At 44.1% G+C, this 12,324-nt stretch overlaps 2 protein-coding genes across 3 annotated transcripts; both read right to left on the reverse strand.

The window, feature by feature from the left end:
• Positions 1-212: 212 nt before the first annotated feature.
• LOC115390327 (ribonuclease H2 subunit A-like) lies at positions 213-3,770 on the reverse strand. 2 transcript variants are annotated; one of them, XM_030094151.1, is made up of 9 exons: positions 3,689-3,770; positions 3,252-3,383; positions 3,012-3,083; positions 2,591-2,717; positions 2,425-2,512; positions 2,066-2,203; positions 1,857-1,944; positions 975-1,098; positions 213-564 (listed from the first exon to the last, which is right to left on the reverse strand). In XM_030094151.1, exons 2-9 carry the CDS (start codon positions 3,376-3,378, stop codon positions 399-401), a joined length of 930 nt encoding a protein of 309 aa, XP_029950011.1. In that variant the 5' UTR covers positions 3,379-3,383; positions 3,689-3,770; the 3' UTR covers positions 213-398. The 2 variants fall into 2 exon arrangements, with proteins under 2 accessions (XP_029950011.1, XP_029950010.1); XM_030094150.1 differs by having other exon boundaries at positions 3,252-3,380; positions 3,689-3,748.
• A 3,172-nt stretch (positions 3,771-6,942) lies between these two features.
• Positions 6,943-11,176, reverse strand: LOC115390325 (transcription factor Sox-10-like). Its single transcript, XM_030094143.1, has 4 exons — positions 11,170-11,176; positions 8,582-9,021; positions 7,949-8,220; positions 6,943-7,791 (listed from the first exon to the last, which is right to left on the reverse strand). Exons 2-4 carry the CDS (start codon positions 9,016-9,018, stop codon positions 7,004-7,006), a joined length of 1,497 nt encoding a protein of 498 aa, XP_029950003.1. The 5' UTR covers positions 9,019-9,021; positions 11,170-11,176; the 3' UTR covers positions 6,943-7,003.
• Between the last annotated feature and the right edge of the window lie 1,148 nt (positions 11,177-12,324).

Genomic DNA, 12,324 nt, shown 5'->3' on the forward strand with positions numbered 1-12,324 from the left:
GGCAGTATTACCTTTCTAACTGGCAAAACTACACATTGGAGTGTTCTCCCTCTCCTACAGTCAAGAAGACATTTTCTCACTTTTCAGCTCTGAACAGGTGCTTTGCAGCAGGAAAACTAATAAAACAAGCTGGTGACGAAACCATGAGTGACAGAGGCGAAAAAAACACTGCAGCAGGACTTTAAAAATATGGATTGTAGGAATGCAAAGAACCAGCTTTAAGCGAAGTTTTTATGTATCAAAAAAACAAGAACAATGAGTACAAATAAAAGAAGATTATGATCTGACTTTACATTTGTTCATACAAAAACAATGTCAGTGATGGTTGAGGGATTTATAGTGACACCACAGAGTGAAAAAAGAGAGCTCCCATGAGCTGTGTGTCCTTTGGTGAGTCTTCACAGTGTGTTGAGGCTCTTCAGCCGCCGCTCAGTGAAGAAGCGGTGCGTCTTGCGGGTTGGATTGTGGTCTTTACCTCCAGCGGACGCGCTGAAGTAGGACAGCATGGACCGGTTGTTCTGTCGCTGAGCCGCCTTCTCCCCCGTCTCCTCGTCGTCGTCGTCCCTGAGGAGAAGATTTAACAACTCCAGACGGGTTTTCACACTGTGGTTAAGGCCCGTCCCCTCGGGTCAGACAATTTGCACTGGCACCACGCGTAAACTGGAAATCAAAGGACCTGCGGTTTTCACACACTGATGCAGGCGAGACACACACACTAAATTAAACACACTTTGTGACGTTTTCTGTTCTTTTGAATTCTGTTTGAAACTGAAAACCATATTCTTGCTATTAAAGAAATTTTAATGAAAAAATTCTCAGCCCAAAACCTGCTGTCACTAATTTCCATGGAGCAGTTTCCCCTGGAGCTCACGGTCGACTGTAAATCATGTTTAAGGGCAAAATAATGTCCCCAGTGCCTTAAATCAACCCTTTAATTGCATCCATTCCAGGACTGCAGCACAGAGGCTCTTTACCAATGAACGGTCGCTGCCTTGCTGTCCATCAGAGTCTGTGCGGTGCTCCAGCTGAATCGAACAAACTGAGGGTAACCAAACACGGGATCCATGTACTTCAGCAGCCAGGCTTTGGTCTTGGGGTCTGGAAACAGGAAGAAGCAGGCGTCACTGTCGCGTCGTACACATACAGCTGTTACGTCACATCTAGCCAAGGTATGAATCCACGATGATATAAAAGAGGATGTTTGACAACTAGGAGGAATAATCTGAGGAGGTTTGCATCTGTTTTGGAAATGTTTCAGTCAATTATTGGATTTCATTTGCAAATAGTGAAGTAAGAGTCAAATTTCCCATTGTTTCCCAAACATAGTGCCATTGACTGAGCACAGCCTTAAGGGTAGTTTTCATTGTAGTTGACATAAAATTTGAGTCTCCTCCACTCCAGAAGTGGCTCTACACTGATTTTCCACTGTTGCATCTTACATTTGTTGTTTTTTTCAACCACTCCCGTCCCATTTTCTTTAATTCCTTATTTACACATGCACGGATTTAAAAGAATAAATTCAAATCAGATTAAATAGTTCAGACACTGGAATATTGGGGAGAAATATCAACAAAATCTTCAGCTCCAGGATTTAGATAATGATGTTATTTTTATTGGGCATGTCAATGCTCTAACTCTTTCTCGATCCACCACACTTATTTTCAAAGAATGTGTCATCATGAAGCTCCACTGTGAAACTCTGAAGAGCTGCAGCCCTCCAGGACCAAGAAGTCAGAAGTCATATTTAGATAGCATCGTGAGGCATACAGAATTTAACTGAGTCTTAATTACATGCTTTTTGTGCACAGATCATTCCAGGATGTTGCTTTGGGAGGACTGAAACAGCTGTGTATTACCATTAGGGTATCCTGACCCGTAGTCTGTGTCCACCTCTCCCAGGTCCTCAGCAAACTTCCAGTCTTTGACCACACGGTCCCTGGCAACCTGAAATATCAAGACGATAATACGAACAAAATAGACGTCGAGCTTTTCAGCGTCACCTCGGTGACCCGAAACCATCATGACAACCTGACAGGTGTACACTGATACACACATGGCCACTTACCTTAGCACAGATACTGGCTGCACTGACGACAGGGAAGAGGGAGTCAGCTTTTGGCCTCACAGTCACCTCAATACCCGGAAACAGCTGGGAGAGCTTTTCCTCATACTTCTCTGCTGGGCCCACTGTGTCCACAAAAACCTGCATGGTCAGGAACGCAGACGGATAGACAGGACAGGTGGAGACAAAAGGAGAAAGCATCCAATGAAGAATGAATGGAAAAAAAAAAGGCATCGGGTTCATTAAACACAAAAAATATAAAATCAAGTTATTTATTACATTAATGGACTGAACATTCTATAAAGAAACTGTATAAATAATCTCTTGACAATGACAGATCATGTTGCGACTAGATCACATACCTCCTTCAGTTGTACGCCACTGTCCAAGGCATACTGTACCAGACCAATGGCAGTATCGTGGGAAAGAGCATTCAGGTTGTATTTTGTCCTAAAGAAAAAAAAAACACAGAATAAGTTAGAGTGTGTTTTGAAGCAATGAACGATATGCGCTCAGAGCGTCGGGTACCTCTGCAGCATGCTGGTAGAGATGGTGTTCGGCGAGAGGATTTGCAGAGCCCAGCCGATGTAACTTTTGGCCTCATCCAATTTTTGGAAAAGATTTTCTCTTTCAGTCTCAGTCAGAGTCTTTGAATCTGGGGGATTAGATGCAGATCTGAGAATCCAATGAAAAATTGGATTTACAGCAATGTGTATTTTTTTGTGCTGGGACATTATTACACTGTGGAATTCGTATAGAGATGTCAGTTAATCACATTTTCTTCTATCATGATGACAAATAAGCAGTGAGGAACAACTACAAAATCTGTTACGACCTGCTCCTAGAATAACATCATTCAAGAGGCAATGGCACACGCTGACCATATGTATCTGTATTCTAAAGGCTGATTTTGAGCCTATGGCAGAGGTTCAATCAGAAAGAGGATTACCTGCCACTTTCAAGTCCTTCAGATCTTCCTTTTTGGAAATTGGACAGAAACATATTCCATACACCATGGGACCTGCATCACAAACAATAATAACAACAATAACTGAACCAATGCATGGCATCTGTACAGTCATATATATCTGATTTGAGTGGATCTCTCTTGTTTTGTGCCGGTGGAAGATGCAGTTCTGCAACACTTGCTGATTGCTGATACACAGCAGTAATTCATGAGGCTGCGTACCCAGCACGGGCCCCCTGCCCGCCTCGTCGATGCCCAGGCAGCAGTCCTCGGTCCGGCACACCTCGGGGATGTGGGAGGCCAGCCGGCAGCTGGAGGAGTTATCCGCCTCGAACGAGCCGAGGTCCATGACTGCTGCAAGGAAGGACACGCGCTCAATCCACAACGTCTACGCCTTAATCTGTAATCTCTGAGAGTTATAATTCTTCCCGACAGCCGCAGGGATATTCAACAGGGACCGTTAATTAATTGCTCAGCGGACAGAAACGTGTTTTATCTCCGTCGTTAATTTGTAAACATTCTGCCTTTAGCTAAAAGCTATAAACTTCACACCAATCCAACAGAAGGCTTGCAGACGCTAATATATTTTGGCTTCTCTGATTAGTCAAGGCAGAGAGGCAGGAGATGTCTAGATTTATGTGAATAAAGTTATTTCTGACCTGCTTCTGACTTTAAAGCGGCTCCGCTCAATATTCCACCACTTCTTCTGTCTCGCGCATTTGGCGCCCTGTGCTGACGTCACGGGCTTCTTCTTCGTTTTGTCGTTCTATCGGTCCTTCGATGCGCCGCAGCGCCTCCAGCGGAGCTGCAGGGTAACACTGAGACATACTCTGAACTCCGAGTCGGTTCAACATGAACAATCTGATGTAATTCATTGCAGAAGGTCCCCAATAAATTCAGGTAATAACGTTTGGCTTCGCGAGATTCTCAGAAAGATGTCATTTAAACTATTTGCCCTGTAATGGACTGGTGACCTCACCGCAGCAATTCCTGCCTTTAACCAAAATGTGCTTTATTGACTCTCCTCGACCAAAAGTTGTAAAAAGTGGATGGATGGATGGCTGGACATCACTGTGCTGTGCAATTTGAGAGATGAAATTATGTCAAAAAAAACAAATATTTTATTGAATGTAGTTCAGAACTAAATCTTATGCTGATGCAATAAAGAAAAAATGCAGTCATAAGATTGTACGTGGAACAGGTTCAGCAGTTGCAGGGTTTTAGATAAAGAATATATATTTAGTTCTTATTGGGAGGTTAAACAAATTACAGCAAGCATAATTATATTGCCGAGCTCATGTTGGTTTACTGGGTGAGCCTGTAAGGTAATGAAAATCTACCAGGGTACTTTTGATGCTGCAGTTACCACCAACTACAGCAGAATATAACATTCACACACAGTGTAAAACCAGTGTGTATTTTCCTATTTAAGCTGGTGCCCATATACCCGTATACTTTTTTATTCTGTTTTATGAGTTCAGTCACATTTGAGCTTGTAGATCGCAGTGGTATTTTGCTGTATGTTATTATGGAAACTTTAATAGTCAGGCCAAGCATGTTGCTCATGTGATGGAGGTGAAATATTACACACACCTTACGTTATGGTGGCCCACCAGCTACAACCTTAAGTATGAATATATTCATAAATTCAGATCTTTCTGACCTCTCTCCCAGAAACAAAAATGAAAGTGACCACCTTTTTTTAATTCAAACTTTCTGCCTGAGCTCTTGTATCATGAACAGACTTCTGAAGCTTTTGAACAATGTGTTTGTTTCTCAGTTTGTATAATGGCCTGGAGGCAGTTCAAACTAATGAAACACAGTTTGAGTATTTTATTTTATGCTCATCGACCATTGCATGATTTTATCAGGGCCACTTGAATGAATCATTTGGATTTAATCAAGTTCATCGTAATGCCTCCAACTTTCTCAAAATATTTTTAATTGAATGTTTTGGCAACCTTTCTTCATCCACTCCCAATAATTTTACAGATGATTCCTTTTTTTCAGATTGTTATCTGTGATTTTCGTTGCGTGTGTTACCCTGTTTGTCAGGCTCTCCCTCAAACACAATGCCAGTCATGAGCTTGACATTTTTGTTTTGGATGCCCTCAGAAAAGGGTTTAAACTGCAGCTGAATGTGGAGGCAGGGAGGGAGCCTCAGGTGGAGAGGAGAAGGCAGCGTGAAAGGAAAGCCATGTACAAAAGTCCAAGTGTACACTGGTTGCTGAGCTGAAATTGGCCTTGCCTCTGGCTCTTTACACCCACCCCTTCTTTCTGTTTCTGTCCGTCGGCCGTACTGAATGGCTCTCTTTGTCTTTCTCAGTAACACGCAGTCCCCAGCCGATTAAATGTGGGGAATTAGTAGTCAATTTTAGCCTACCACACACACAAACACACTAAACAGCTTAGGTTGGTGGCGCTCTGATTGTGTTATTACAGTTCACACGTCAGCAGTACGGTTTTAATTTATTTTTCACCCTTCGCTTACTAACTGCGTCACTGTTGCATGAAATAAGTCCAACACAGCATGATTTTTTTTTTTTTTTTATAAATAAATTGATTTAATAGATGACAACAATAATATTTCAACATTGCTTTTCTTGTAAGGAAGCAAAATACTCAAGTGAATGTATAGCAAACACTTTCCAAAACTATCCAGAATTATACAAAATGGAAGAAGCAAAAGTGTGACACACGACACATTATTACTTACATAAAAATAATAACTACATGGTAAAAGGGTCAGTATAAAATGATAAAGTATGTGTCACGTGGTGAAGGCAACGCCGTGGTAATGACCATTATTCACATTGGTGAAGAGGAAGAGGGCTGTATAGACGCAAACATAGGAAGAAACTGTAAAGAGGAAAACATGGTTCAGGCCTACATGTGGCGTAAAACGGCCGTACATGTGATTCTAATCCTTAAGTAGAACCCAAAGCTGGCCAATTATCTCAAGAGATTTGTTTGAGACTTTGAACTTATAGATTTTAACTCATTTACTGGTATATCAAAAGTAAATCAGCAAACGGTTAGGCACTCGAAATGCAAGAACAGAACAGAGTGAACGCTCTGTAATAATTTAATTAAGCTGATCAGCCACCCAGGGTCATATTTCTCCTTTTCTATTGGCACAAAATGAATAATATTGAGGTAAATGTCCAAGACTGAGTTGAAATGCGTCTCTAAAAGCTCTCTTTCCCTGTCTTTTTCCTATTTTTCCCCTTAAAAAGCTTCATTATTAAATTCACTGAAGTCACTGTAAAGAAAGGACAGAGATACACACAGCTATCTACATCAAGAAAAAAAAAAGACGCAACTATTCTTTTTGCTGGCCATGAAAACAACAACCCTATCTTAGTGAAATAAAACATGCTTTTTCCCAAAGCAGTGGTGCTGATGTATACACGTAATATCAAACAGTCACAATAAAGTTACACCCTAGATATCGACAATGACAATAAACTTACTACTCATATAAAATAACAGAAAACATCCTTTAGTTTGGTTAATAAAAACTGATTATGTCAGTCTAAACCCATCACTTCTGAGTCCGATCGGTCACTCATCAATCTGACGTCCATTTGTCCGCACTCGTCTGCGTACGCAAATTTATGATGGCACACGTTTGTTAAGGTTTTTCTTATTTATGATTGGCTGTTGAAAAGTCACACTCTATACTGTGTGTGTGTGTGTGTGTGTGTGTGTTTGTGGCAGTTTTTCTAACTGTATCAGGCCCCGTGGATGCATCTCGCATTATATTGGCTAAAAAAAAAAAATAAAAAAAAAAAATTGTAAAAACCTCTAAAATAATGTCAATATGGCACGGGCACACCCACACACACACACACATGCACACCCAGTCACGCACACATACACACAAACAATTACATGCTTGCATTTTTTCGCACACACAGACACACTGATCCACTCACACGCTTCCCATATTTCCTCTGCTCAGCTGGTCTCCCTCAGGGTCTTGTGAGTGTGGTGTAAACAGGCTGCTCCCAGTGTGTGGGGCTGTGAGAGGGGGCCACGCTGGAGGGGTCTCCGATGGTGGTGTACAGAGGCCTCTGTGTGGGACCCATGTAGGAGAAGGCTGAGTACAGCCCCGGGGCCTGGCTGGAGTGGGCATAGTACGCCCCGGGGGCCTGGTGCTCTCCGTACTCAAACTGAGCCCTGGAGGCCAGCGAGGGGAAGGCGGAGCCGTAGTGAGGCAGGCTGAGCGGGGTGTAGGTGACATGGGTGCCTGAGGAGGGAGAGGAGGAGGCCTCGGCGTAGTGGCTGGCGGACGCCGACTCGATCTTCACCTGAGCCTTGGAGGGGTCGGACGAAGACGGCGAGGCCTGAGGCTGCTGCTGCTGCTGCTTGGAGAGCCAGGCCGAGTGGCCGCTGGCCGCGGCGAGCGCGTACGCGTAGGACGAGGCCGAGGACCCCGCCGTCGGGGCCCCGGCGCCGCTCTGAGGGTGGCCGTTCGGGGGCAGGTACTGGTCAAACTCGTTCACGTCAAACGGCTCGATGTTGGACATCACCTCGTGGCTGATCTCACCGATGTCCATAGTACCAAAGTCGATGTGGGGTTTAGCGCTCGATGACGGGCCCCCAGACGCCCCATCGGCCCCCACTCCGAGGGCTCCCCTGGACCCCCCTGATCCCCCAGCCGCTCCGGCTCCCCCCTCCCTCTTGGCATCTGACAGCTTCCCAGACTGGAGCTCTGTCTTTGGGGTGGTGGGGGGTGTGGGCGGGCTGTGACCCTGACCTAGAAATGAAAGAAGAGTCAACAACATTTTCAAGTGAACTTTAAAACCTAACTGTCTTTCATATGTTGCCTTTTTTTTTTCTTGATCAAATTACATGAGATGCTTGAAAACCTATTTCCCCACTGAGTGGAAAACGGAAGCACGTGAGCCACCTACCAGCAGGATGGTGGTGATGGTGGTGGTGGTGGTGCAGGTCGCTCAGGGGAGAGCCTGCCCCTCCGTTGTGTTCCAGATGCAGGGTCTTGTAGTGTGACTGGGAGTGGCTGGCCTCCCCTTCCCCCTGACTGTCGGACTCGCTGGCAGGCGTCAGCTTGCCGTTTTTGCGTCTCCGGGGCTGGTACTTGTACTCCGGGTAGTCCTTCTTGTGCTGTTTCCTCAGCCTCTCCGCCTCCTCGATGAATGGCCTCTTGTCGTTTTCGTTCAGCAGCCTGGGGGAGAAAAACGGACTGGTTTAGTCTTATTTACCCTCGGGGTTGATTGGAAAATTATTTTCTGAGAATATGTTTGGAAATTCGGATATGCGTTTCCAACTGATGTCGTGCGCAATGGATCAATTTGGGAGTGATTTGTCATTTTGGTGATTTAATCTTTTTTTTTTCCTTTTCTTGAAGCAATACAATAAAGAAAATCATCATGATAATTGTTTGATGAGATGTGTTCAATTTTTAACATCACTTTGAGCTGAGAATTTGTCAAAATGTTACATTTTAACCTTTACGCACGAGCGTGGAGGAAACGTGTCGCTTTACGTCCCGCTGCTGCCCAGTGGGACCCCCTCCTCATACAAACCTCCACAGTTTCCCCAGGGTCTTGCTGAGCTCCGCGTTGTGCAGGTGGGGGTACTGGTCGGCCAGCTTCCTCCTCGCCGCCTGCGCCCACACCATGAAGGCGTTCATGGGCCTTTTGACGTGCGGTTTCGCTTTATTTCCGTTGTTTACGCGCACCGGCATGGGCACAAGTGTCCAGTCATATCCATCCAGCACCTGGCTCACCGCCTCCCTGATGCCGATCGGGAAGCGGTCGTCCTCCTCCTCCGATTTGGCTCCGCTCCGACTCCGGTCGTCGCCCTCCGCCACGCACAGCGCGGTGAGCTGCGGCGGCGGCCCGGTCAGAGGGGAGTCCTGACCGGGCGGCGCTCCGGCCTGGGTCGGTGACAATGAGTGGACATCGTCTGACCCTCCGGGACTCAGCTCCGCCTCAGACAGGCTGTGCTCCTCACCGGACATTTTCTGTTTTATCTTCTTCTTCTTTCCCAAAGTTTAACTAAGATGACAAGATAGCCCTCAAATGCGATGTTATTATGAGATAGTCCAAAGTTATTTTAATCAAAGTCTGCGGTCTCCAACTGTTCCGGTTATTGCTGGTTCTTCTCAGCCAGAGCCATGCTGCGTAAAAGTGTCCAAACTGTCTCCACCGCCGGATGGAAATCCTCCTCAGATATAGCAGCTAAATCTAAAAATCACACACACAACAAAAACCACTCAGGAAAACACACACTTAGAGAAAAAATATTCTTTAAAAATATTTGAACGTAATTGTGTAAATAACGGGCCATTCCAAATTTACGCAAATCAACCGCAAAGCGCATCGCGTGTGACCATATTACAGTCAAAAGTTCATCTACACCATGGATGTAATTTTTATGTTTGTTATAGAAGCAACATCCGGAAAAGATGTAATCCGTCGATGACATATTTTGGAAGGCACAAACTTCAATTAAAATAATGCCTGATTTATTAAAGTAATTCGAGACACATGTTATAGACGCAGCGAAATATCAATACGAAATATTCCGATTTCTATAAGAAATTTTGTTTTATAGGTAAAATTACATAACTTACCAATTTAGATGCCCAGTGGTTCAGCATAGGAGTGTGTGTGGCTGACTGTAGAGCCGATGAATGGCTGCTCTGTGTGGCAACACCGGGGCTTAAAGAGCGCCTTGTGAGAAGGACTGAGCGAAAAAAAAAAGTGATTGAAAGTGGAAAACATTCCCAGAGAGGCAGCATTCCAGCACACCGTCAGCCCCGCCCCTTCGGCCAAAAGCAGCGCTCCTATTGGTCCTTCAATTACCCCGCCGCCCTCTGATTGGCCCGGAGCGGCGCACTGTTATTGTCCGTCCGTCCGTCACTGCAACGTTTTCCAGCGGAGAAGAGGTGAGAGTTTTACCTCGGAGTGGCTTAAATGACTCTACAGTGCGTCCATTTAGAGGCAGGAGAAGGCCAGCTTTGTTGAGACGTGTTGACATGTTATATCAAACAAATAAACAATCGCGAGGGGAGTTATTGCCCTCTGTGGTTACATTCCTGAAAAAAAAATACATAAAAATCGCACACGAATTGTAAAGTTCAACTCTGAATTAACGCTATTTCTTCCGGTACCGGATGTGTGCCTCCTATAAAACTCATCAGACTTAAACGTGGTGCCATTTGAAACATTTAAAAAAAAAGAAAAACTTAGATGGGGATTCAGATTCACGGCCTCTAAAAAGATCTGGCATTAAAGCTTCATAAATTAGTCTCACAGAAAACTTAAATGCGTTTAGAGCTTTATAAATCACATTTTCAGGAAGTCGTTTGAAGGTTTTTTTTTTTAATACATCATGAATGAATGAACATTGAATCGTAATTGGGTTTTAGTCACAATTAATCCATCATTATTACTTGTTGAATGAAAACTGATAAAGTGAACGCACGAGCTCCAAAAAAATAAAAACATGACTCACAACAAATCAAAGCCCAAGTTTGTCATATGAATCAGAGGATAATTTATTTATCTTGACTGTTTTAATCGCTTTCCGACCTTTATGTGCATGGACGGATGGACGATTTGTCCACGCTGTGATTTTAAAGCATGGAGTGGTGGGAAAGATGAGAGGAGCATCTGATGCGCACCCGGACGGACACACACACACACACACACACACACACACACACACACACACACACACACACACACACACACACACACACACACACACACACACACACACATACACGCGCGCACACACGTACACACAAAATGATTTCAACAATGACCCCTGTGTGCCGGTTGCCTCTCATGTTGAGCCTGACTCCCGGTTTTCTCCCTCTCCCTCTCCCGTCTCTCTTTGCTCTCTTTGTCTCCATCTCAGGTGAATTGTAGCCATGTGATCAAACGCCCAAGCCTCTATCCATTAACCCTCGTCAATGAAAAAAAAAATGGGGAACAAAAAGCAGTTTTGTGCTGCAAACATGAAAAAAAAAATGATAACAGAGAGCGATGTGTGCGTCTTTCTCCCCTTATGTCCGAGCATAGACACTGGTCGCGCACACATAGAAAATACTCTGCCGCAGACGGGCCGCGCTTGGATCTCTGAGTTCCTCCAGCTCCGACACTTTTTCTGCCCCCGAACAGGCTCTGCAGCACCTGGATCCAGGCCTCGGAGATGCTGTGACTGGGGATGAGAGGGTGATGGGTGGAGGTGGAGGTGGAGATGGTGGTGGGGGGGGGAGACACCGACATGCCGCACCCCATTAACCAACAGGCAAGACTGGGATCCTGCGTGAGGCCTCGAGGCTCGGAAGTGAGTTGCTTTGTTTTTGTTTTGTTCTTAGTCGATGTTGAACGATGTAAGGGGATTGCGCCTGTGTCTGAAATGTGCGCATTTCTTCTCCAAGTTATTTCTTTTTTTGACACCAGGGCCCGAGCAGAGCAGACTGAGGGACTGGAGGATCAGACTGCGGTTTTACGCAGGAGCTTTGGTTAGAGCAGCTGGATGTGCGAGGCCCCCAGGGAGCGGACCTGATAGGGGAAGGTGGTTTCAGTAAGAGTGTCCTCCATAAAAGAAAACAAAATGTTCTAGTAAAGGTGATTTAATGGGTCGTTTAATTTTTTTAATAAAAAAAGCGACAACAAAAAAGATAATCTTTTAAGTAATATGTTGCATTTATTTACAATTATATCAGGCGTCATCTTAACATATCGTCACCGTCAGAATATATTATTATTATTATTATTATTATTATTATTATTATTATTATTATTATTATTATTATTTAGTTTCTCTGCTGTCTTCTCTGGCTGAGTGTTGATTTTGCTTCATGCTAGATTTGTTACGTTATCAATACAGACAGCTTAAAGAAAGTCAGAGCTAATAAATAAATAAATAAATAAATAGTTTGGATGCATTTCTACTGCGGGCGAAAAGTAAAATCACGGCACACAATTTATATTGTGCAATCTTTATGAAGGAGTTTCCGTCTTTTTGTGATCAGAACGCAGACAATCGAAGCGCATTTTATAAACCGGACTTTTTCGTTCTGTTTTCTCTAAAAACAGAATCTCGAGAACACTGAATAAAATTCTGTTTTTTTAACCTACCGTACTCAGTATGTAAAGAATAGAAAATCCAAAACTTTTTCGTCTTTAACTCCAGCAGTAATTTAAAAAGAGAGAGAGACGGTTCTGGCCTTGAACTCATCTCCGAAATCAAAGTTGAGAGACTTTCTTGAAGTCCCGTTGATTCGCACAAAAACCCCGCTGTTCGTTTT

The sequence above is a fragment of the Salarias fasciatus genome, chromosome 6, assembly GCF_902148845.1.
Source record: "Salarias fasciatus chromosome 6, fSalaFa1.1, whole genome shotgun sequence".
Classification (NCBI taxonomy): domain Eukaryota; kingdom Metazoa; phylum Chordata; class Actinopteri; order Blenniiformes; family Blenniidae; genus Salarias; species Salarias fasciatus.

What these genes read in the sequence shown, in the direction of transcription:
- LOC115390327 (XM_030094151.1), bottom strand. Translation starts at nt 3,378, where the DNA reads ATGGACCTCGGCTCGTTCGAGGCGGATAACTCCTCCAGCTGCCGGCTG. An exon ending in GAAGGACTTGAAAGTGGCAG is followed by an intron (nt 2,718 to 3,011) that starts GTAATCCTCTTT and finishes CTAATCCCCCAG; the next exon opens with ATTCAAAGACTCTGACTGAG. An exon ending in TCTACCAGCATGCTGCAGAG is followed by an intron (nt 2,513 to 2,590) that starts GTACCCGACGCT and finishes TTTTTTCTTTAG; the next exon opens with GACAAAATACAACCTGAATG.
- LOC115390325 (XM_030094143.1), bottom strand. Translation starts at nt 9,018, where the DNA reads ATGTCCGGTGAGGAGCACAGCCTGTCTGAGGCGGAGCTGAGTCCCGGA. An exon ending in ACCCTGGGGAAACTGTGGAG is followed by an intron (nt 8,221 to 8,581) that starts GTTTGTATGAGG and finishes TTTCTCCCCCAG; the next exon opens with GCTGCTGAACGAAAACGACA. An exon ending in CCATCACCACCATCCTGCTG is followed by an intron (nt 7,792 to 7,948) that starts GTAGGTGGCTCA and finishes TTTCATTTCTAG; the next exon opens with GTCAGGGTCACAGCCCGCCC.